This window comes from Equus caballus, chromosome X, assembly GCF_041296265.1.
Source record: "Equus caballus isolate H_3958 breed thoroughbred chromosome X, TB-T2T, whole genome shotgun sequence".
In the NCBI taxonomy this organism is placed as follows: domain Eukaryota; kingdom Metazoa; phylum Chordata; class Mammalia; order Perissodactyla; family Equidae; genus Equus; species Equus caballus.
In genome coordinates, this window is record NC_091715.1 from 26,203,317 (window position 1) to 26,230,414 (window position 27,098).

The 27,098-nt window shown below is 35.8% G+C and overlaps 1 protein-coding gene across 8 annotated transcripts in view; it reads right to left on the bottom strand.

Annotated features, from left to right (window-relative positions):
• DMD (dystrophin) overlaps positions 1-27,098 on the bottom strand; it is a 2,262,230-nt gene that overhangs the window by 1,008,583 nt on the left and 1,226,549 nt on the right. For all 8 annotated transcript variants that reach the window (XM_023633802.2, XM_070257261.1, XM_070257256.1 and 5 more), the window contains one exon: positions 12,878-13,025. In XM_023633802.2, coding sequence (XP_023489570.2) covers positions 12,878-13,025 — 148 coding nt within the window. The remainder of the gene's footprint in view (positions 1-12,877; positions 13,026-27,098) is intronic.

Below are 27,098 nucleotides of genomic sequence, written 5' to 3' on the forward strand. Positions count from 1 at the left end.
TTTATCTTCAAAACTGCAAATCTTATCCAGACACTCCTCTGCTTAAATATATTCAATAACTCTGTTATTTATGGGCTAACACACATACTTATGTGTGTATCAATACAATTTCTTTCACAAAGCATTCCAAACCTGCCTGTCTAGCCTGCGCTATCACCCTCCACATGGGAGCCTAAGCTCCCTAAGCTATTGCCATTTAAAGTTGTTTCCATTCTCCTAACAACCTACATTTTATGAGGCCACTTGGCCTTTGAACATGTGTTCTCGTGGTCAAGGCCATTCTTTCTTCTTTCTTCCTGATACATGTTCCTGCTCATGGTGAAGTTTCTTCGGCTTTCCCAGATGGAGCTCATCATCGCCTCTTCCCTGTTCCCATAGGACTTTGTAAATACAGTGAGTACAGAATTTGTGAATTGTGTTATACAAATTTTGAGGTTTACATATCTATCTTTCTGCACTAGACTAACTTCCTTGAGTATTGGAGCTGCAATTGACTCTTCATCCCCTCAAATGGAGAAAGACATCTGCCTCCCCCACTGATGGAAGGCCACTGCACACATGAAGCATTATTTGACTCAACTTTGAAACTTTTGGTACATGGCACTGTCCTGACACTCCACAAAAATATATTGAATGAGCAAAAGAATGCTGATATCCACGGCTGTGCAATGTTAAGGAAAAACAATTTTGCCTTGAAGGGACCAAGTCATGGTGGGTTTTCTCCTAAGGGTATTCTGAAAGAGACGCAACTACTAAATCCTAGGCTGTGATCTTCAGAGGGCTTCTGCCTTGTGGGAACCAAAAGTCTCTCACTGTCGAGGTTTTCTTAGAGAACATCCGCTCTCGCTACACACAGCCCAATGCCCATGTCTTCCATATGCAACAGCTCTTTATCAAATTCTGCACTCTGGCTGAAAGCATACTTTTATTCCAAATCAGGGAGAAATAAATGAGTGGCTCTGCCTCTTCTATCCCCTCAGTAACCTGCATCTTATAGTAATAAAGGATCCTCCAAATCTATATCTCAACAGGAGATTAATATGAGAATGACAATATAATTAAAAGCGCTTCATAAATTATAAAGTGCCTTATTATGTTATGACTAATGTTATTGTCACTATTAACAACCCTGACATCATCTCTAATAATAAAAATAACCCCTTCTCTATACTCTGCTTTTGATATACTATGGGTCAAATTATAACCCCTAGTAATAAAGACGTTATGTCTCATCCTTGCTGATAATGATATGATAAGATGGGTCTAATTAGGGTTATACACAAAGAGAAGTTTCATTTATCACTTCATAGCTTTAAGCCTTCTTAGGAGGGCGTTGTCCTGTAGCAAATGGTGAGTATTATTCTCTTTATTAGTTTCCTCGATAGTTATTAGGCAGACCTGTGATTTAACTTTTTTCTCAGTATCTCTAACTTCTAGCTGATGGTCAGTATACCACATGGTATTTGAATTTCAAGACCTTCATTTATTTGCCCTGTCATTTTAGGCAAAATATTTAACTTTTCTGAGTCTTGTAGAAAGTTATACCTTTTCTACTTGCTGGGGTTGTTTTTTGAGAATCCCCAAAATAATATTTCTTATAATAGTTAAGTAGCAAGGCACTAAAATCAACTTTAAAAGCTAATAAGGAATTGGCAGGGCTAAATGTTCAAACTAGAACTTAGTGGTGGTACACAGGTTCTCTAAAATACAGGTAATCTTCCCCCCCACCCCCACCCCCACCCCCACCCCCACCCCCAGGAAGATTAGCCCTGAGCTAACATCTGCCAATCCTCCTCTTTTTTCTGAGGAAGCCTGGCCCTGAGCTAACACCACACCCATCCCCCTCCACTTTATATGTGGATGCCTATCACAGCATGGAGTGCCAAGCGGTGCCATGTCCACACCCGGGATCTGAACTGGCGAACCCGGGCTGTCAAAGTGGAACGTGCACACTTAACTGCTGCGCCACTGGGCCGGCCCCAAAATACAGGTAATCTTATGGGCAGAGTCATCCCTTGGGTAGGACAACTAACTGGTGGCCTCCTGAGCCCCGGGCATTGTGGACTGGTTGGTGTCATGTACTCCTCTTACCTGAACATCATTACAATTCTATTTCAAAATTTCTGTTCTTAACAATATCACAAAGAGACTATGAAAGATCTCAACAGCTCAGCCTTCTTCCAATGAAATTATCTTGGGTGGTTATGTATTGGTTGAATTGCCCTCAATACCCTTTTAGGGATAGCCCTGGTTATGAGGTTAGATTTTCAAATTCCTATGAACTACCGATTGGTAGGATTTCCTTATTATCGCATATATCTTAAACAAATGTCATAAGCCTCCATTAAACCTTCCTGAATAGCCTATTATTTTTTTTAAAACAATTGTGTTGTTTTAAAGTTAAAGTTATTTCAGCAATCTATTACTGGCATTTAAATATATATATGTTGTCCTTTTGTAAGCAACTTCAAAAGCCATATATTATTAAAAACAAATAGAAGTTCAAGGATAAAATGTTTGAAAAATGTGTTACTTAAAAATAGCAGTAAAATGGGATTTTCAAAATAAATCTACGTTAACCAGGATTTACAATACAATATAAGCCTGTACTATTAGTTGTAATGCCACGATTTGGAGAACTATGCTGGCACATTAAATTTATTCATTTTCACAGCCTGCAGACATTTTAATGTCTGAGTAGCAATAAGAACAAATTACCTAAAAACTTTTAATAGTGTATAATAAATTAAGACTGAATGGTAATGCAAAAGTGGGTACAACAGGACAAAATTATGAATCTCATATAATGATCCAACAACACTAAAAGTGTGGAAACAACATTGGTATTCTGGAATATACGACCACAGTTGATCCTAATTGTTTCTCTCTTGTCAAATAGAAATTGCACATCAATCTCAAAGTATTGCAAACTGTTCATCACATGCAAATGGTTATGTTTTGCAGGCTTTCCAAGGGGACTCAAACTTCCTTACAAAAGGAGCCAGGCTCTGTCGACACTAGGTTTCCATTAGAGTTCTTCATTTATAAGCAACAGAAACCGCCTCTGCCAATAAGGAGATTCATGAGAAGGAAATGGAGGGGTTCACAGGATTGAAGGGAAAATCAAAAACTCAGGCTTGGAACAGGCGGGACTCCAGAGGGTCCCCACAACAGGAGTAGCTCGTTGGTCTTGACCAGGCATTCTCAGTAGAATGGATGAACTCCAACTTTATCACTTAGCACAAGATTCAAAGTCTCAAGAGAGAATATATTTGACCAAGCTTAGGACCTGTTATGGTTAGGACCACTGAGATGGTGAGAGAAAGGCTCCGGCAGAATGACCTCTAGAACCATCTTAGACAGAATACTTAATTTATTATCCCACTAAGACTGCTCAGGTACTTAAGAGGAACTTGTGACGCTGTCAGTGAGGAGAACAGTTGCTATAAACTCTTCAAAACGACTAAGTCCACTACACACTATTTAAGTGATTTTAAAACCTATTTTATTTTTAATCAAACTCCTTCTCTTAATGCACTGAGTTGAAAGTTGACTCAAATATGAGTCTATTTTGATTCCTTTTTCTGTTACCATGACTTTCAATTTGTTTTATGAGCATGGTCCAAGTCCATTTCCCTGTTACATCAAGTAACAAAGAATGTTTAAAGAGAGGGTAAGAAGGGCACTTGCATTTTTATTGCAACATTTTATTACTCTATCTTCTAAAGCAAGAGTTAGCAAACTTTTTCTGTAAAGAGCTACACAGTTAATATTTTGGGCTTTGCAGGTCACATAGTCTCTGTGGTAGCTACTTAACTCTGCCTTTGTAGCAAGAAAGCAGACACAGACAACTTGTAAATAAATATGTGGTTGAGGTCCAATAAAACTTTATTTACAAAAACAGGCAGCTGGCAGGATTTGGCCCTTTAAGTTTGCTCTTTGAAATAATTTAATATTCATAGGATCAATAATATTAAATGTACTATGTATAACTTAAAATTCATTTCATTGCTAGTATTCTGAGGGATGTCACAGGAAAGATACTTACTCCTAATAATAACCAGTTCAATGTTCCACATCAAGTGCTAGATTCTATGATAGCACATTAGACTGATGCTTGTTTCTCTGAAATATTCCTCAAAATGTGTCTGATTAGGCAAAATGAATGGCTAAATCTAGGGCAAGGAGGGAACTAAAACTTGAAGGACCATGAAGTTATAAACTAAAATTATCTGTTGATAAAAAGAAATAGTGAATCAATAAAGCTTCAAGGGGAAATATGTCACCATATACAAATGCATTCATAGCAGATGTATCTACTATTTTTCAGTTACTCATGTCCCTGAATCTTTCCTCCTTCTTAGTTTTGATCAGAATGCCTTAATACAAATTCATTGCCAGTAAAGTTCTGTCAATTATAGCTTCACAAAAGGGCAAGAATTTAAAAATTTGTTAACTATCATGTTTGCAAACAACCCCGGTCTCTGGCTTATACCTATAATTTGGTTATATAGTCGGAAGATTTACCATTCTTATGACTAGATACCCGCTATTCAGCTTGATGAATAGTTCATCCTGAACCAACTCATCTGTGAACAGGCCTCTTGTACTGTAATTTGTCAATTTTATCATCGTTCAAAATTTACAACTTATGTCAGAACATTTTCTCACTCTCTTTGTATGACTTGTTCATAGCTAACTCTTTCCTTATGCTGCCTTTCAGAGTATTGCTGTTTCCTGGTTTTCAAAGTCATGTTTTTCCAATTGAGTCTGGGAATCCCAGAGGTGTAATTGAGGAGTGTCAAGAAGGACAAAGGGACACAAATAACTGCTATAGAAAAAATACTTCGATTTCCACTAGGCAGGTTCCAGGACTTTCTGGAGTGTTCACACATTGCCATGTGTTTCCACTTTGGCCTTGATATGCTGAACTTATGAGGCTGTGAGCTTATAAAGGGAAAAGGAGCTCTTTGCCAAGTCTGCATCCCTGGGAGCAAGCAGTGTCGGCCTTGCACACAGTAGGCTCACACTAAATGTTTATTGAATGGCTTCTGGTATTTACGATATGCTCAAAAGCCAAGAGAATGGAGCCATCATGTTGTTAAACTGTCAGCAAATACGAGAATTTCAAGTACGCTGTACAAAGAAGAGGAGAGGGCAGCTAAAAGTAAGGGAGAATTTCTTGGATACCAGATGGGGTAAAAATGGCAGGAAGGACAAGTTTGGGATAGTTTGCCTCAGGGAATAATGCAATGAAATATAATTCTTTCATTTACCCAATTATTCATTATAATGAGCGTTGTATGTTCTATATATGAAGAGATTGTTCTATTTACTGAGGATGTATTGGTGACCAAGAAAGACAAGGTTCCCGCAAGATTTACATTCTAATGGGAAGTATAGGTAATAAATGTGAAAACATATATTACAATTTCAGCAACTGACAATGTGATGAAGAAAGTAAAGCAGGATAATTTGGAGAGAAGTTAAGCCTGTATGCGTGTGTGTATGATCTCTTTAATACAGAAGAAGTTACAAAAGGCATCTGAGAAGATAACATTAGCACATGGACATTTATAAACAGAAAAACGTACAAAAGTCCTGAGAGGGAAAGGATTGGGACGTAGGAGATAAGGACTGGTGATAGGGTAGAACCCTCAAGCAAAGAGAAAAGCAAGTATAATAGTAGGAACAAGTAGTAGAAGGAATAGTAAGAAGGTATCTGAGAAGAAACAGCAAGAAGATCAGTGTGGCTGGAACATCCTCTTTACCAAGTATTGCACTCCATGAAAATTACCTATATTAGCATTAATATTATGTTTAATTAAATAATAATTTCTGCTTCACGTTGATTCTATGTTGATGTTGATGTTCTTCAATTTGGAATTTGCAATTAGCATGCTTCACTTTTTTTTTTTTATAGATTGTTACTCTCTGGATAATTTCCTACTCTAAGAATGGGAATCCCTTAGGGATGCCATGTTTTTCATGCATTTTAAGCAGTTCTTTACTGCTGTGGTTATTACAGTAAGTTATAGTTTTTGTTCTTGCTTCTTTCCCATAATGTATGGCAATCTGTCATCTTCTTAAACATGCCATGCTGGACAACAGAACTTTAAGAACAAGCCATTGAAATTACCCAATTACTTTAATATACTTATTTTATGAAAGACACATTTGATGGGCAAAAATTTAGAGCCCCTTTCTGAATTTCTGCACTGTGCCAAACTTCCAATAAATCTGTTATTTACTACTTCTCAAAAGATGCATAGGAGCCAAGAAGTTGTAGAGGAGTTTCTAAGCAGCAATAAAAGGCTAACAATATTTATGTAACAATGAAGGGCCCAACTGTTTAACTGTATTAAGAGACTGAATCCTCATGCCACTACCAGCTAATAATGTTGAGACGCTCACTTTAAGATATGTTTTCATACTTATACATTGCTGTAACCCTAAAGCAAGTGACTAGAGACAAATTCTCTTAGTAGTAAATTTTCACGCTGATTCCCTTGTTAGTGTACATCCTCTAGTTACTGAAACCGGGAGAGCTTTGTGACCACCAAACGAAATCTTATGAAATTTTATTACTGCTGGGAAAATATAAAGGGCCAGCAGTAGTATGAGTTAGTCTTAACATTGGGGTCCCAATGAAGGGCAACAGATGGCAGAAATTTTTACTCAAGTGATTTTTCCATCAAAGTTTCTATCAGCATTTGAGTCCCAGCAGTGCGGCTGTTAAGAAGCCGTCAAACTCACCAGCCAGCTGGTGAAATCAGCACTGTAAAAACTGACTATATAGAAAACATACTTGCATTCAATTTGATCTTTTACACCATACGCCTTTTTCTAGATAACCTTTGATTTAGTCCATTTTAATTCAAAGTCAGTTATCTCCTATAGAGTCCTTTGAGGGAGTAGATTATCAATTAGGTACGAAAGTACAGCCAATAAAAATACAAAGACTCACTCTCTGTAACAGATAGTGTCAGTGACCTATGCACATCCATTCCGCACTCTTTGTTTCTGGGCAAGCCAACGGTTTTTCAAAAACGGCACCTGCTACTTGAGGGCTTTCTGGACTGCTAGCTCAGAAAGCAGGGTGAGAAGAATTAGAAACTGGGTATTTCCACTAAGAGGAAGACAGCCTTTTCATGGACTCACTTGTCTCAAACTTCTGGGCAGGAGTTATCCAACTCCAGCTCTGCGAATCTAAACTTGTAAGAATTCGATTCTTCACAAAGTGCTTTATAATTTTTTCCATCACAAGCAGTCATGGTACCATGGAGTTGAAGAACAGCAAAACTTATCTTTGACACTCTTAGACTCTTCTTTCTTTGCCTTCCCTTCCCCAATCCAAGACACCAGTGCCAGTTTTTCTCCATTTATCTCCTAATCTGAGAGATCACAATAATGATCTCATGCTACAACTACAGAGTTTATGTGTAATTTTCCATTCTCCATGCAAATTTCCAATTTGAGAAAAGAAAAAGTGTATTTTGCTTAACTGGAACACGAATTTAAACTACAAGTTTTTTGAGATTTGATGGTGAACATGAACATTACAATATGACATTTAATACATGTTGACTTAAGTATCCACAGTCACAATGAATTAAGATTTATCATCACGTTAAAGAGTGCAGTTTTAAATTGAATGTATTACAACAATATGTATAAGTATATTGTACATCTACCCTATAACATATATATTATAGAGGTGTAAAACACAGTACACTGAAAGATATAGCAGAAAACTTCTTAACATTAAGAAGATGATATCTTGCCTGAAAACAGCAAACTCATATCAAAATAACACATTGCTGTTTCACTCGCTATGTTTGCTTAACATTTGTTGATTTAAAGCCTAAGAAGTTTCATCTAAACAAGCCCATTTGTTTACTTCTTCAAGTTGATTTCAAATGCTTGCTTATGGCAACATTCTTTAGAAAATGCTGTTAATTTTTAACATGGTTCACTAAGCAGCATCACCCCATAAAATAAAGAGGCTCCATATCCATTAATAGCAAGAATATCCCACTCTTTGAAATACTCAATCTAATTAGGTGATTTTTATCATTCCTACTGTCAACTTTAAGAATTTTCAACCATTGTAAATAACCACCCATATTTTAGAACTTATTTCTTTCTACTCCAGAAGAACATGCAGAGCTAAACATTAGGCATGTTATGATTTCCACTTTTCTGTTTTCACTCAAGGTACTTGTTGGCACACCATTCACTCTGTCACTATAGGAGTTAACATTAGTTTCATAACTTTCCTTCATGGTGCTCAGCTTTCCCTTTGAAAACTCCCATTAGCATTTCTTCTTGTTAGTTCTAAAATGAGTAGGCAGAAATACCAGCTATCTGAGAAGGATACGTTGGGCTGAATTGAAATTTTTCTCAATTTCTAATCCAAGAGCTACACTTTGAGAAAACGTCATAATTCATAAAGACAAAGTTTAATGAAATTGCTGGGTTGTTCAATCTGCAATTCAGATGTTTCGGGACAGTAATTTGGTAAATAAACTTTTGTTTTTATAGATATAGGCTAATAATTTATGAAGCATGATTAGTTATAATAAGATCTTACATTTAATGAGTAATTATTTTGTGGAAAATGAAATTCTAAGTGCTTTATGCACATCTCATTTTTATTCCTACTTAAGAGAAGAGAAAGCAGAAACACGGAGAGACTTAAGACACTTTCCCAAGATTCTGTAGCTATTAAGCTAACGGAGGTGGGATTTGAACCCACACTTTCTGAACAGGACTTCCACCCACTTAGCTAATCTTCTAAGCTTCTATTAGAGCCTAATGTGGCATGTTAATATTTTTGTGGGTGATAAAACTTTGCATATTCATTCAATTACTGCTTGTTGAATGAATACATAAAGAGATGCATAAATAATTGAATGAATTTATTAACAAACCAATTTTTGGTCGCAAATAACGATTGATATTTTCTCCTATGAAAATATGATACTTTTAAAGAGGTTCCCCATGGTGGCATGACATATTTATTTAGAATGTCTTGAAAAATATTAATTCATATATTTAATTTTATCATTCATTTGTGAGAGAGAAAAAAATAATTGAGTTGCATGGAACCAGACCATCTTTCTGGTATTGGCTGTTACTTTATTTTGAATGACAACACCAAGTACCAGTAGGACACTGATTTGTCTTTGTTAAAGTTACAAAGATAAATAAAATGCAGTTTCATAGAAATATATATAGACAAGCTTACAACATATACATGTTTTTTATTTTATTTCATATTGAGACATGATATCTTTGCTGAAAATTATACATATGAGGCTTTAAACTCCAGCATACCCCTGTAAATACTTGTTTAGTATATGGGCTGCTTGGTCGATTTTCCTCAAAGTAATCATTATTGTTTCATTCCAAAAAATCTGTCTGCTGCTAACATGTATCATCTACATTCTGTTTCCTAAAATAATTTCCTAGCAAAACTTTAAACTCTTTCTCTTATTCATTATTAGTCAATCAACAACAATGATGGCCAAGATAGCTGAAATTACCAAAGATTCCATTTGTCTTACCAATTGAGGTGGCTTACAGTCTCTTTCTGGACCCTTTTTCTGAGACTTACCAGAATGGAAAGATAACCTTTCATCTTATGCATGTGTGTATGTGTGCATGCATGTATCCACATGTGCATGATGTTGGACTTTCCTAATCACCAGGAAAAAAACACCTTAGCTGTTTAAAGGATTTGCAACATAATTTACAGTTCCTTAGCTAGAAGAACTCTTCCCCGGACATCCAGAATTTCCTCTTATTTCATTTATAAATTGAGTGAAAAAGAGACTAAGTAAAACTCTTTCTAAAAATTCTCCAATTAAGGGGAAAATTTTGACAAAATGTTTATCAATTTCAACTAGACCACATTGTCAAGAAGTGGGAATCTTTAGACATTCTCAAGACATTTAAAATAATTATATAGTTGCAAGACTGTGTATAAGTGAACATACTAAAAGATCAAATGACATGACAATTGTTTGTTTTGGACTTCTGTTTCTGGCCAAGTTGGAGTAACAGGTACCAGATTTAACTTCTTGGCTAAAAAAGTTAAAAAATGGATAAAATATATGAAACAATGGTTTTGAAGACATTGGACATCAGGCAATGAAAGAGTGATCTCTGAGAAATTAGATACAAATGAGGTGTGCCCTACGATTACCCAAGCTTACTGTCTGGAGAGAGTTCCAGGCTATAACAGATGACGAAGGAACCCTCACCAGAAGGGCTCCTTGAGTTAAGGAAATGGAGCTGGGACTCCAAGGAGGCCAAGGTGGCTAGAGTTCACAGGGCAGAGTACCAGAGATGAGAGACACAGAGAGAACATTGAAATCTGCAGAGAGCTCCCTTCCAGTCTTCAGCTGAGTCCTGATCAGCTCATACATGTGAGGAAACTACCCACAACTAGAGAAAGAACTACACAAAAGGATTAAAGGGAACAATCACCAGAGCTCACATATGGCTAGGAATAGTGTCTGTTCCTGCCAGCCACAGTGAACCTCATCATTCACAGGTTATCAAAGAGAGTACTCAGGAGGGTTTTGCCTCAGTAGTGGGGCAAAATTAGCCCTAGACTTACGCTGTTCTGCTCAAAACTCACAAAGTATAAAAGGAAGATGCTCAAAAGATCAATTGTTTCCAAGTGAATTAACTATGGCCCAGAACAAAGGTCAAGAATACTTAACTGCACAAAAATATCAAGCGCTCAACAAGTTAAAATTTACAACAGCTGGCATCCAATCAAAAATGACCAGCCATCCAAATAAGCAGAAAAGTAACCCCCATATGAGGAGGAAAATCCATTTAAATTGACTCCAAATAGACACACCTGATAGAATTAGTAGGCAAGAACATTATAACAGTTTTTATAGCTATATTCCATATTTTCAAGAAGGTAGTGGAAAGGTTGACGTGCTGAGTAGAGACATGGAAGATATAAAAACTTCAACAATGATCACACTTCAACAATGTGTTGAATCATACAAAACAACAATGTCCAAGGCTAAAACTATACACTAGATGGGATCAACCACCGATTGCATATCACAAAAGATTAGATTAGTCAACTTGACAATAGAAATTTTCATTTAAAATGAATCATAGAGAAAAAAGACTGAAAATAAAAAGAACAGAACATCAGTGAGTAGTAGGACAGCATTAAGCAGCTTAAGGTTTGTGTAATCAGAGTCCCTGAAAAGGGGGAAGGGACAGAAACATATTTTTTTTAAATAATGCTTTAAAAATTTCTAAGTTTGATGAAAACTATAAACCCAAAGATCCAAGAAGCTTGACAGATCTCAAGAACAAGAAACATGAAGAAAAATATACCAAGGCATATCATAAACCAATTACTCGATTCCCAAAAGCACTCCCTAATAAACTGTCTGTATGCTAATCTTCATCTCAGAGTAGGCTTCCCAAGGATGCCAACCTGAAATATGTGCTAAAATCTATATCAAAACAATTATCCTCTGTGGAGTAGAATGGCGGTATCGATATACTTCTACATTAATTTTTTTCATAATGAGTATACATTATTTTTATGATAAAAAAGATTAAAACTATATAACTACCTTGTGTCACATATCTTTGGAAGTGGCAAGAAGTTTATATATCTCCCAAAGAACACCTTATATGACACTTATATTTCTGCCTTTAAGCCAGAGGCCTGATGCTGCATACATCAAAATTCACTTTAGTGCTATTACAGAAGCTATTTTCTGTATGACGGCAGATGGGAAACCCATGAATTTCCTCTACCTCCAGTGCCAGTGCTGATGTGTATACAAATTTGATTGATATACATATAATTACATAAATTATTCATTTTCTATGTTTACATAGCTTACATATACATAGGTATTTAAATGCTTACTTTCTTAATATCAAAAGATATATTTGCTATGCAAAAGATACCTGAGAATAAAGAACTGAAAAGTTGAATATGATATTGATTTTATGAATCCAGCATTTTGAAACGTCTGAACTATTTAATAAATTATCTTTTTCTTTGCTTTTACCTGTCTTAATCAGTATTTTCTGGCAATAAAAATTGGCTACAATCCAAATCCACTCGACTGATAATTGCTACAGGAACAGTTCGAGCTAAAAATATTTAAGATTTGGTATAATAAACAAAATATTTCTTATACCTAAACTATATACTTTATAGCCTAAATTATCACCTCCACAATCCAATTTATCTTTATCTGTATACTCAAAAGCCACAGCAAGTTGAAATTAAACTATACACTGGTTATAATCCATATGTTGCATTTCCATTAACATAAACCATAAAAAAGTCAATAAGTACCACCAATTAACTCTGCATTGTTTTGGGCTCTGGATTATCTCAGAAGGCAATTTGTTCAACAGAATATATAGAAATATTGCTACATCACCACAAATTATCTTTAGGAAAACAGAACTGTAATTTTATCATGATGACTATTTCTAGGAACTACATTATTGCTAAGTATACCACAAGTTCTCCTTCTGGACAGGAGCCAACATAAGGCAAAAACACACACTGCCCCAAAGCCACAGGGCAGTCTGCTGTAAGATGCTTCCCTGTATCACAGATTCAATTATACTTTGCAGTTCATCAGATAAACCAGTTATATCTAGGCTAACCCTCATCCTGACTCAAAAAGTCCACAGCACAGTCTCCCAACTGATCATTATGACGATGTTCTAGTATATGTAGTGATGACAACTATAAATCCAGAATTATAAATTTCTGTCATCCTTCACAACCTGAATGTAAAGCAGTCATGATATTGTGATGAAAATAAAGACAGTTTGAAAAAAAGAGATCTCAAAAACTGACCTTAAGGTACCATTTGTATTTGGCATGCTCCCAATTCTCAGGAATTTGTGTCTTTTTGAGAAACTGTTCAGCTTCTGTTAGCCATTGATTAAATATCTTCATATCGTAATGAAATCGCCGCCATTTTTCAACAGATCTGTCAAATCGCCTAGAGGTGGAAAACACGGATCAAGAAAAATAAATGGATTATATAAAACACAATATATGGTCATAGCATATATTTTTATTACATTGACAAGGATATTATTTTGACGGTTTCTCACATTTGTAGGTTTCAATTTCAATTAACAGAAAAAATTAATATTGAATAGAAAGGAGGAATTAAAATAAAAGGCTATAATTTTTCCCTTTAAAATTAAATACATTTCTTGATTGAAACAAAGATAAAGACAACTATTATGGAGTATTAACATTTTCTTCCCTATGAGGATATTTGTGTTTTAAAAAATTCCAGAAATTTCAAAATATATTAACATCTATTAAATTAAATATTTCCAAGCTAGATATTCAATTTCAAAATATTTTTTGGATCAAAATCAAGTGATCTCATAAAGTCTATCAATTTCAATATTACTCTTGATTAAAAACAGTCTATTCATTAAGATCCTTAAGCATCCAGGATGATAGATATAACTTATATCGTAGGCTCAGATGTAAGCAATGAACCAACTAACTGATATACTAGTCTAAACCAGGTGATGACTGTTGTCTTCCTTTCTTCTTCTTTATTGTATCCACTAACATTTTAAATTAGAACGCCAAAGAAACTTAGTGAAAGGTAGGTAATGTGTTAATATCTCATATGAAAAGAATACTAAGAAGGAGGTATTTGGTCGTGTTCCCATCACAGAAGAGACCGGGGCCAAAATGATATGTGTCAGGTCTTTAGGTTTACCCTAAGACAGTTGCACATAAGAATCACCTGGGGGGATAAAAAAAAACAACAATAAAACACTGATTCTGGGACCTCACTCTAGACCAATTAAATCTGTATCTTTGGAGGTGGGACCTGACATTGGTATTTTAAAAAGCACCCAAGTGATTCTAATGTGCAGTCAAGGGGGAAAAACACCCTATAAAGTAAGTTTTAACGTCTTATGGGGCTTATGATCTACTGGGTCTCCCAGGGCCTGTCCAAACAAGTATTTGCTAGCACTAAACTAAAAGCCATCCTGAAGATTCCTGGCTGTAGGGCTACCTCAGTGCACAGTGGTCTGTCATAGTTCTCTGAGTTCTACTCTGAAGACGCAATGGATTATAGTTTTGAACATCTTGACATCTTCTCAGATGTTTACCTCCATTTAGGAACTTTAATTTTCGAACTTCAATAATGCTGCAGCTTCCTACTGTTTTGTTGGGAAGGTAACAGAATTCACACCTATTAAACCATAACTATGAGCCGGTCACTGGGCTCTGTGCTTCATATATCCAATTTCACTGACTCCTGCAACATAATAATTATTATTCTCACTTTCCACTGGAGAAAACTGAGAGGCTGAGTAACTAGCCAAAAGGTAAATAGATAGTAAATAGCAAAGAGGGAATTCTAACTCAGTCTTTGTTTCCAATGGTGCCTTTCATCACCTCACATGCTCTTTCCTGAGATTTCCTTGTTTTCATGTTGAATTCTCACCTTACCAGTTAATTCAAAGTGATAGCTGTAGGGCTTTTTGTCCTTATTTTTCTTCTTTATTATCTTCCAAATATTTAATTATGCATCTACATGTACATTGCATCTATCAGACATTGCATTTAATGATTAACTATATTTCTTACCTTAAAAATATCTAAAACAGTATTTTGGTAGCATTAAAAAGGCAGCCAGTGGTAGCCAAAAGAGGTAGTCTCTAACTATAGCTAGTTTAAGATAAGAATTCTGCCTTTAATAACTAATGGCATTCTAGAGTTGATCACATATGATATATCCATCAGCCACAAAATGATCTTGGAAATGTTTTGCACATTCAATAATAGTTTTGTTTTCATATATTTTCAGTGGTCTCTAATGCACAATAAATGACTTAAGAATACATCTTAAGAATTTATTCTCTTTAAAAAAGAATTGTACATTGCATATGTCTTACATGCACTTGTATCATTGCAGTCACAGAGTTGTTAAATGAGAATCTAAAAAATGATAAGGCACGGTTGGCAATTGTTCCATCTTGGTGACGCTGTAGTTTAATTTTCATTATTTCTATGTTGTCCAGTTTTTCTACAATGTGCATTTCATACTTTGATATTCAGAAAAATACAATAATTTAAAAATAATTTAAAAAGGCATTCTCACATGCTAACAACTACCACCTCCAACTCTCTTCCCACTTCCATAGTTTGAGAAACAGGCAGAAGCTAACCAGAGCACAGAGGAGTTGTCATTTGGTCATAATTTACCATTCCCCCCTTGTAGCAGTCATCAGTCTCCTTCTTATTTTGTTTTTTTTCCTACCCAATTACCAGAATAATCCTCCTGCCAACCCTTTCAGCTACTGGGAGGTGATTGTTTCTCCAACATTTGTGCTATAAATATCCACTCTTCATTCCAGGCTGCTGCACAGACATGTCCTTCCAACACTCACCACACTGGCAATTACCATCTTCCACCAGATTTCACAAAGCCTCCTCCCACCTCAACCACTCTTCCTCTTCACCGATTATCTTTCCTTTAAATTCCCCAAGAGGTGAAAACCATAAGGGCCCATACAGTTGATCACATTACCCCTGGCTCTGCACGACAGAGCTGGAGGTAGGAAGAGAAGGAAAACAGGCTGAGGACCCGAGGTTCTATATCCACATCCTTGTTCCCAGGCCACAAAATAAGACAGGATGGACTTGCCAGCCACACAGGACTATCTGCAGTTCCCCCAAACCCTGCTACTGCCTCCTGACTTTGGGACTTTGCACTTTAGTCCCATATTCCTGAAATGCCCTCCTTCCCTTTTGTTCCCTTATCCCCAACTCTGCAGTCCAACCTTTGCATACTTAAACACTTGGTCTGAACTACTTGTACTGTCACTTTGTAAATATCTAAATATAGAGTATTCGATATAGCCTGCAACTGCTAAAACTTTGAAAACTGTAAAGTTGATTTAATTTTATTATTAAAATTAATGTTAAAATGAGTAACTCTATTCAAACAAAATGTTAAAGAATAAAAGCATGCACTTTACACATGATGGCCTTTAATGTGAGTAATAATATTTTAAACTCCATTTCAAGCATCACATAAAATTTTAAAATATACTTTTCAGCATTTTAATATGCATTAACAGCAAAGCCTAAATCTATTCTTGAACTTACTATGTAAAATTTTATTTTTTATCATGACTACTTACAAACTTAAACTCTTTCCCACCAAGGAAAATTCCAAATGAATAGATACAAATTTTGCCAGTTTTACAATATTAAATTTATAAATTTAATCTCTAACCACTCACTATGCTCCTCAAATTCCTCTCAGTCCATTAATTGGACAGTCCATGATTGAGGAAAAAGGCAGCAACAACTGGAAACACATAGAGATAGTAAAAATAGCCTTCAGGGAAATAATTATAAGTTTTATCCTTTATATTACATTATTACTAGGGGAAAAGAGTTGTTGCTTTTTTTCCTGGCAGAAAGAGGAAATGTAGACCCAACTACATATAGGACAAAAAATACAAGTATAAACATATGGATAATAAATCAAGTGATTTTAAAATTTTGCAAATATTAAAATTCTTATTCACTATGCAAGCAGGATTTAAAATTACACTGCTGCTTCATTTATGTGCAGCATAACTTATTTCCTGCTGTTCTAAATCAAGTTAGTCAGATTATTCTCGAGCATAAATTACACTTAGGGAGTAATTTAGGTACTTTGGGACACACTTTAACACTTTCAGGCCATGAAGGTGGTATTCAATTCCATGCAATCGATTTAAATAAATAACTCCCTAGTAGCCTCTGACATATCCATTGTGGCTTTATATTTAGATCTGCACACTCAGCATTGGGCTGCTGATTAGTTCCTCCTACATATTTCATCATTGATGAGGTGAGTGAGAAGGGTCTGGGTTGAAGGCTCATGGTCCAAACTGTAGGTGCTGATAAACAAAAGTTAAATTGGTTATTTGCCCCAAACTATAGTATCTTACTCCCCTCTGCAGCCACCCCCCCATCCCTGCTTCCCCAGTAATAAATTTAGTAAAACCTAGGTGTACTAGGAGTTGTGAAGTTTTTTCTATAGAACCTGACTCACTCTGAGGAAGTCTTCTATGGCTCTACCTCTCCTCACCCCTCCCATACTCCTTTTACTTCTTACTCCTAGGACACCGCCTTAGATTTCTGGGCTAAAGTCTGTCTTCTCATGCCTAAATTATATACTGAGTCCGGATCCATACATGTGTAATTAGACTTCACTCCAGCTGTCTGACTGTCTCACTGAAACCACTCATTGGACACAGGCTTGTACCTGAACCCATGCCCTTGCCTCCTCAGGCAGGGAGAGCACAGTGGTCAGACTGCCTAGGTTGGAATCCTGGTTCCACCGTTTACTGTGTGGCCCTAAGTAAGTAAGTGACCTTTCTGAAAAGTGATTATAAAAGTACTGCTTACCTCCTAAGGTTAATTGTGTGAGTTACATGAAGGAATGTATTTAAATTTCTTAGAACAGTGTCTGGCAGTGTTCAACAAATACGAGTAGTAGTTTTTCTATTATTACTCTGCCTCTACTTGGCTTAGGTTTACAAATGCAAATCAAATCACCAATAAATAATGCAAGCCATATCAGTATCTCTCTGGTGCGGATCAGACACATAAGAAAGAAAGGACTTTGTCTTTATCTTTAGGATTTAAAGCCTGTTTTCAGAAGCTGAACCAGCATAGAATCCATGGTTGACCATGCCTCACTCTGAAAATGCTGTATATATTTGTTTATTTTTTAAACACCTTTTATTGTGAAGCATAACTAATAAACAGAAGAATATGTACAATCCCACGTTACCATAACCCAAGCCAAAAAATTAAAAAAAAATTTCCAGCAGCCAGAAACTCCTCTTAAACCTCCTCCCAATCACTATTCTCTCTTGCCCCTACAAACTCCCCCTTAACTTTCATGGCAATCTTTCTCTTAGAGCTTTGTAATTTAAATATGCATTCCTAACACTAGAGTTTGGTTGTATGTTTTTTAACTTTCTATAAATGGAACTAAATAATATGTATTCTTTTGTGTGAAGGTTCATTTGATCGATATTATACTTTTAAGAATCATCCATGTTGTTGCTTATTCACTGTTGTAGAATATTCCATCGTGCTTTTGTTTTCATTTTCGACTGCTAATAAATGTTTGGGTTGTTTCTAGTTTGGGGCTACTATAATGTTGCTATAGACTGTCCCGTACCTGTCTCCTCGACTATGCACATGAGCGTTTCTGTAGAGTATATACCTAGGAGTGAAACTGATGGGCCACAGGTTAGACACCTTTTTTTTTTTAAGGAAGATTAGCCCTGAGCTAACTGCTGCCAATCCTCCTCTTTTTGCTGAGGAAGACTGGCCCTGAGCTAACATCTGTGCCCATCTTCCTCTACTTAATATATGGGACGCCTCCCACAGCATGGCATGCCAAGTGGTGCCATGTCCGCACCCAGGATCCAAACCAGTGAACCCCGGGCCACTGAAGCCAAACCTGTGCACTTAACTGCTGCGCCACCAGGCCAGCCCCCTAGGCACATCTTTAATATTATTAAATAGTGCCAAACAGTTTTCACTCTCAGCAGTAGGAGTATATGAAAGTTGACACGTCTATTTAGAATTTACTGTCCAAGTAGCAGTGTTTGAGAACTTCAATTGCTCCACGGTCTCATCACTACTTAGTACTGTCAGACTTTTAAATTTCAACCATTCTGGTTGGTATATAGTGACATTTTATTTTAGTTTTAATTTGCAATTCCCTGACTACTAATGAGGCTGGCAAACTCTATGTTTATCAGCAGTTTATTTAGATTTCTTATTTTGTGAAGATGACATAAGTCTTAGTGGTATTATAAAACATAAAACATATTTGTTATTTACTACAAAGTGATCATTCTATGCAAACCATCCAGGGGCCAGCCCCAGTGGCCTAGTGGTTAAGTTCGGCATGCTCCGCTTTGGTGGCCCAGGTTTGGTTCCTGGGCATGGACCTACGCTATTTGTCTGTCGGTGGTCATGCTGTGGTGGTGGCTCACATACAAAAGGAGGAAGATTGGCAGCGGATGTTAGCTCATGGTGAATCTTCCTCAGCAAACCGCCCCCCCAAAATTAAAAAACACCATCTGGGTCAAGATATAAAACATTGTCAGTAGCCCACAAGCCCTCTTTGTGCCTCTTATCACTTTTCAAGAACTTCTCTCAGTTTTCTATTGGATTGTCTGTTCTTAAAGATTTGTAGGAATTCTTTATCATTATGGATGCACATAGTTTATCAGTTACGTGTGTTCCAAATATCTTTTCCCACTCTGTGGCTTTCATTTTCACTCTCTTAATGTTGTCTTTTGATATACAGAAGTTATTAATATACAATATAGTTCAGTTTATTTTTATTTACGATTAGTGCTTTACACATCTATTTAAGAAATCTTCCTTCACCCAACATTCATTAACATATTCTCCTTTACTTTGTTGTAAAAGTTCTACTAATTTTTTTCTTCCCATTTATATCGGTAATACTCCAGGATTTTATTTTTATATATAATGTGAAATAGAATTATATATATTTTTTTCTCCTAAGCGGGAGAGTCTGTTTTAATTTTTAAGGTAAGGCATACGTGTGGAACAAAATAATGAGTGCGCAGGGAGAAGTAAGTCTCTGTCCCACTTTATAAAATTTTTATTTACAATTAGAGCATAACCAGAAGAGTTGGGGGGAATGTCTAATTTGAAATATTTATAGAGCAAGGCAAAGAAATAAACAAATACAGGGATATAAAGAGATAGCTTTCTCATTTGGTTTTATTGTTTTCCATATATCCATTGCTGGCATTTTTACAGCTCTGGATCGACGTTTTATTTTGTAACACCCTGTTTATTTTATCCTTAATCCTCTCTAGTTTGTGAGTCTGGTTCTCTGGCTTCAAACCAGTTTGGAGTGGTACTTTGATTTTAAGTTTCTCACAGTGGTTATAACACTTGAGTTTAGGAACTCATTCTCATGCCTTTATTCCCTCTCTTTACTGCTGAAATTCTACACATTTTATGTCCTGTTTCTCATAACAACTTCTCATTTATTGCCATATGAACAAACAGAAAAGATAAACTTTATTTGAACTGTATCACCAACATCAACACTTAATGTGACCTCTTTCCAATCATGGGGGACTCTTTGGCATACTTAAAGGAGACAAGGATATTTTTCCCTCAAAAAAATAACTAGCTCACCTAGTTACTATAGGTGAATCTCTTGGATTTCCTGTCTGGACATCTCTCTATACAATCTCGTTCACTTGTAAAGGTTCAACTAACATCTACAGCAGGGGTCGGCAAACTTAATCTGTAATGTTCTTGAGAAGAAATATTTCAGGCTTTGTTGGCCATGTAGTCTTTGTTATAACTACTCAACTCTGCCTTTGTAGCTTGAAATCAGCCATAGGCTGAACATAAGCAAATGGGTTTGGTGGGTCCCAATAAGACTTTATTTACAAAAACAGGTGTTGGGCCAGATTTGGCCCACAGGCTGTACTTTACCTACCCTTCATCTATAAACGGATTACCACATAGCCCCAGGTTCTGGCCCTTCCTGATCTCTATATCTGTTTTTTGGACTATCCTCACCAGAACATTCTATGTGAACTTCAAACATGACATGTTAACAATTCCTTATTTGCTCCTCTAAGTCTTTACTTATAATTTTAGTTAATGATTTCCAAGCTAGAAACCTTGAGGTCATCCTTTCCTCCTCCCTTTCTTTCTCATCAGGCTTGTCTCTCTATCCCATCAATTCCAAACTAGAAATGACTCTTTAATTTGGCCTCTTCCCTCTAGCCCCACTGCCATGGTCTTTTTTGAAACCCCCCAATAGCTTTTCCTTGCCATATTCCAACTCATCTCTCCCTATCATCAGTTTCAGACCACTGTTGAACCTATGTCTACACTGCAATCCCTTCTTCCTTTCTGGTTCCAACACAGACATTAACGTAACCCACAATATATACTACACTTTAAAACACCGAATATCTTAAAACTTCCATAACAATCCAAACTGCCCTTTTACTCTGGGCCTTTTGCTATATCTTAGAATGCCACCCCTCTACAATGTCACTTTATTCTGTGAGGCTTGTCTCCCCTGAAATTAGTTACTCCCTAAGACAAGCTCCCCTCATTCCGCAAAAATCTCTATCAACATACTACTTCATGTTCTAATTATGCATTTATAGAGCTGTCTTTCCCAGTAGACTATGAGACCCTTAGAGAAAGGAAGGTAGCTTATTCACCTTTGAAGTAATAGTACAAAGCAATGTCCCTGACACATGATACGTGTTTAATACATTTTTAAGTGAATGACTGAACAAAAGAGTTCATGAGTTGCGTGGGCTTTGTATATCCTCTGTGTTCCTTCGCCCTTCTCTTTTACAAATATCTTTGCCAGAGTCCAAAGTCCCAGCAAACCAATGACTGTGTAAAGGGTGTAATATTGGACAGTTCTGTCATGTTGGAAATATACTCAGGGTGTGCTATTCCTGCACTGCTTCTGAAAAAAAAATGTAGGATTATGCTAATATTAACCTAAAAATTATGCAATTTCAATGTCTTGATTTGGCACAATTAGCACCCTGTAAAAATATCCAAAGTAACAAAGATAGTTTGCTATTAGTGAGCTGTAATGTTACCTTTAATATTAGGATCTTTTGGAGAAATTAACTACAGAAATTGATTCAGCAGTCTAAATTAAATACTTTAAATTTCTTTAAAAGTTTCAGGTAACATTCTTTCTGAGAACTTGATATATTCATGGATCTCCTTTACAAAATATGAGCATTTAATTTAGTCTTAATTTACATATCTTCTAGTACATAGTTCAAATGAAGATAATACAGTGTTTGACATCACAGCTTCTAAATCTTATCTTTAATTTGTAGGCTAGAGGGGATACTTGAAATAAGGATGTCTTTCTCTTCATTCAAACACAACCAGATATAATTAATGTAGGAAATTTTACCTAGAAATAGCAGCAAAAGCAGTCATAGCCATAGATATGTGCTAAGCACTCTTCTACACACTTCAGATTCAGTACAGGATTTAATATTTTCAACAACACCTTAGGGTAGGTACTATTATAATATTCATTTTGCAGATGAGAAAACTGAGACTTTGGGAAGCTAAGTAACTTTGGGAGGCTAATATTTCTCAGCAGGAATGCAAAGGAATAGTATAGTTAAATAAGAGTAGTTTATATATTTTTCTTGGTGTCATTAGGATCCATATTACCTCATGGAAGACAAGAAATCCTACTTCTAGAACATACCGTCCTCTAGGCCATAAAGCATGTTGTTATTGTTCAATTCCACTCCTATATTTCTGAGCACCATAAATCTTATATTTAAAAAAGAAAGGATTCATAAATGATGTAACCTCCTTTTAAAGCAGTATCGTCTCAAACTAACATCTCTTCCTTATAGCCACTTCTCATTGTATATCACAATGAGTAGATGAGTATACCACAGTCTCAAATCAAATGGAATTTATCCTGTTTGTCCATGAACATCCTTGAGGGTTCCTCACCTTTTCTTTGTTTTCTGCTTTGTTCAGATTATTTCTTGTCTTTAAATGCTATTTCTCCTAGATTTTCTGACCAGATATAACTTCTTCCATGAGAAAATTTCTGATGCTCCCAATTCTAAGTAATAGATCCTCTCTTTGAATTTCCCTAACATTCTTTTTGTCCTGCTTTAAACAATTTATTCCATTCTAATTTATGTTGGTGTCATTACCCCCAAACTACAGTAAATGCTCTCTAAATGTAAAAACTATGTTGAATCACCATTTTTACCTTCTATAACAGGTACTCATAAATACTGTTGAATTTTTTGCAGATTCTAAATTAATGAACTTAATTAATTTTAATACATACAATTGGTATCCACTTTGAATTATTACAACTTTTAAAATACGAAAATGTTCTATAGATTAGAAATCAAACTATCATCTTTCAAAAAGAAGACACTTTTGATTTAAAGCAGGTCATAAAACAAGGAGGTTATGCAGCATATGAAATTTGAAGACAGGCAAACATGGGTTTGAAATTCTGCTTTATTGCTTACTAGTGCTTTGTAAACTTCAGTAAATGATTTAATTTGCACAATTCAGAATTCTTATTTGTGAAATAGGCATGATATTGTCTAATTCACAGTTATTATAAGGATTAGGAATAATATAGTCAAATTTGTTAAACACATAGTAAACGCTCAATCGATGTTGGCAATAACAAAAACCATAATATCCATATATACACAATTGCCATATTATATAAATAATTGCCATATTTATAAAATATTATTAAATTGTCAAATATGTCTACATATATATGAACATTTTCTTTTCAATATACAACTATGAATGAGCTTCTTTACATTTCCTCATTCATCCACAAAAGTAGAATGCCATCCTCAGGTAGATCTAATATTCTTGTGCTTTAAGACTCAGACATTTCACTATGTGAAAATGATTTTATTGCTTTCGTAATTGAGTAAACCAAACTATTAAACCAAATGGAGTCATATGTTTTTCCTTGTTTCTTTCTGAATGAGGGAGAGACAGTACACTTGATCTGACTATAAGAAATTTAACTTCAACTGTTTTTGCCAAAGGGGAATCTGAGGGGAAAAGAAAAGGCATTTTATTTTAAAACGGAGAGTGAAGAGATTTTGATCTTCAGGGCAAGTAAGACATTAGGTGTCTTTATCGTCTCAAAACTATTATTAAAACACAAATTCCAAATACACAGAGTAAGATTAAAAAATAGTAAAGTATGGCATTTTGCTTCTTAGGCTACCAAAATGTTCATTTCCTCCATAGGCTATTGCAGCAAATCAGAATACACCACTTAAGATCAGCTTATAGAAGTGTCTCTTTTTACATCAGGACTCATTTCTTTCAACCACGATTAAAAGTAAAGATCAGGATCACTGTGTATCTTAGAATATATTTGGTATGAGAGCACAATAATACAAATATAAAAATAAAATTGAAACAGTTAACTTTTCACTTAACTTTCTTCTACATGGGCAATTCTCATTTCCCTCTTATACAGTTTCACTGGGACCATTACCTTACACAAGACTGCTTTTCTTATTAAGGTAGTTATAATTAACAAGAGTCCACACACACATAACAGTTATCATCTACCATATTAATGAACATATATAAGCTATTATTTTCCCTAAAGTTTGCTACATTTCATTTTATTGGAACCAATCTCAAAGGTTGCAGAATTAACAAAAATAGTGACTTTTATAATAGCCAATTCTAAAATCATTTTCCAAAGAAAGAAAAAATATTCCCATTTTACTATTATACTTATAGCTATAAGAGAAACAGTACTATGTACTGTGTGGTGATTCCGAAAAAATACAGCCTTCTAGAGAACCTTTCCTAGCCCTGCATGATAATGCCATCCAGATGGTGCTGGAACTGTTTCAAAAGACCATTCAATCGTTCTATCAAACTACCTGTATCAGGATGGTGGGGAAAATGTTAAGACAAGCTATTTCTATAAGCCTGAGGACATTGCTGCACTTAGTTTACTACGAAGAGATTTTTTTCCAATTATTTCATTGAGGTCATGTAATTTCAGGTGTACTTTATTATGTATCGGTTTCTGTATAGACTGCATGGTGCTCACCACCAATAGTCTAATTTTTATTCATCATCATATATATGTGCCCCTTTATCCCTTTTGCCCACCCACCAAATCCATTCCCCTCTGGTAACCACTAATATGTTGTCTTTATCCATATTATAAGTTGGTCTTGGAATGCGGAGAAATAGTATTACAAAAAAAGAACAAATTTAGAAGCACCAAGTGGAATTAACAGAGAATTAGTCCTCAGATTATAGCAGAGTAACATTTCAATTAGAAATAGCAAGGAGATATGCACCCCTATATTCATTGCATCATTATTCCCAATAGCCAAGAAATGGAAACAACCTAAGTGCCCATCAACGGATGAATGGATAAAGAAGATGTGGTGTATATATATATACAATGGAATACTGCGAAGTCATAAAAAAGATAAACTCTTGCCGTTTGTGACAACATGGATGGACCTTGAAGGTATTACTCTAAGTAAAATAAACCAGATGGAGCAAGACAAATACTATATAATTTCACCCATATGTGGAAGATTGAAAACAAACAAATAAACAAACACACAGATACAGAGAACAGATTGGTGGTTACCAGAGAGGAAAGAGGGTGGGGGGAGGGCAAAAGAGGTAAAGGGGGGCATTTTTATGGTGACAGATGGAAACTAGACTTTTAGTGGTGAACACAATGCAGTATATACAGAAGTCAAAATATAATCATATACACTTGAAATTTATATGGTGTTATAAACCAATGTTACCTCAATTAAAAAAAAGAAATAGCAAGGAGAAAGTATCTACGCTAACAGAAGCTGTAAGTAGTAAAGAAAATAAGAACCATCTTCAGTGAACATGACCTATTTTGCTGGAAGTTACACCCGTAAGTCAAAGGGAAAGTGTCCAAAGGACTTTCATATAAAATTAGATAAGCAGTAATTAATTTAAAGGCAGATTTCTGGTTATATATATCTGAAAAATATATGATAAAGGAATTAAATATGCCTGGGATCCCTTATTAGGAGTATGGCTGCGAAGCTTATTTTAATGTCCACTGATCCCATGAACATGCGGAGAATTCCCCCACTCCTACTTACTCTCAGGCATGGATGTACCTGTGGGAACAGGCCAGTTCCAGCACGACACCGTGTAGGTAAGACAGCTTCACTTCTAATTCACTGAACTAAAATCTGACCTAACTGTAGCAAGGATAGCTCAAGGAAACTTTCATCATATCTGACTTACTACCTTATGAATAGATATCATCATAAAATCAGGCCTCTTTTGCTATTTCACATTCCATCTTATTAAAACACAAGTGCATGAGGGAAATATTCTTGGCATAAAACTACTATATTCATTAAATTTTTTCTTTCCTACACCTGAAGGCACATGTCTAAACCTGTAGGGGTTACTTTATTATTTAATTAGAGCAGATTCTTTTCTATCATTTTAGGTGTTTCATCTGAAGTTTGATTAACATCGGTATATGCTGTGCTCTCAGGCAAGTAAATATAGCTTGTGCAGAAAGAGGAAAGAGCAGAAGAAAAAAATACAGAAAAACATGAGACGTGTAAAGAAACAGCACCTCTAAGAAATAAAATAGCAATGTTTAAAGCCTCATAGAAATACTTCATAAATGTGTATGAAGTATAGTATTTGCACGTTTTATTTAACCATTAATTCATTCCTTTAATAAACATTTATTAAGTGCTTAGTATTGGGGCTGTCAGTGTGTTAAATTCAGGAGGTATAACGATGAAAAACAGCATCCCTGCCAAAGAAACTCCCAGTTTAATGTGAGTATTAAGTATTGTAATGAGAGTATGTACCGAAATTGTAGCATATGCTGTACTTGCCCAGTGCACATCCCCTTGTCTTTCCATTTCAAAGTACATTGGCTCAATTTCCAAAGGCCAGCGCTTAGATTTCTTTGCCTGAGGACTCTCTCTGGCCACATACATCTGCATTGCCCACCTATAGGGCAAGCCAAAACTGCTCAGGAATTAACACATCAGGGAGTAGCTCTCCACCAATGATCGATGGGGTTGATGTATAAATTCCCCAGCTCATTTGACACCCTCAACCGGCATAACTCTGAGGCATGTGTTTTACACTGTTTCCCAGAGTTTTCTCATGAGGATTAAGTTCCAGATACCCAAAGAGTTAACTGGGTTGAAAATGCACCTTTTATTGGTGTCCTTCTGTTCCCTGTCTCACTTCCCTAAGATGTTCCCTGTATCTCCCAAATAACCTACTTGGACTGGAGTTCTTTCCTCAGAGTCTGCTTTCGGGGAATCCAAATGAAGACAGAAGACAATGCCAGCATAGAGGAGAGTGGATTCATTCTACCCCAAAAGATTGCGAGAGTAGCAGGGAGGAAGTTGTTAGGGAAGGCATCACAGTA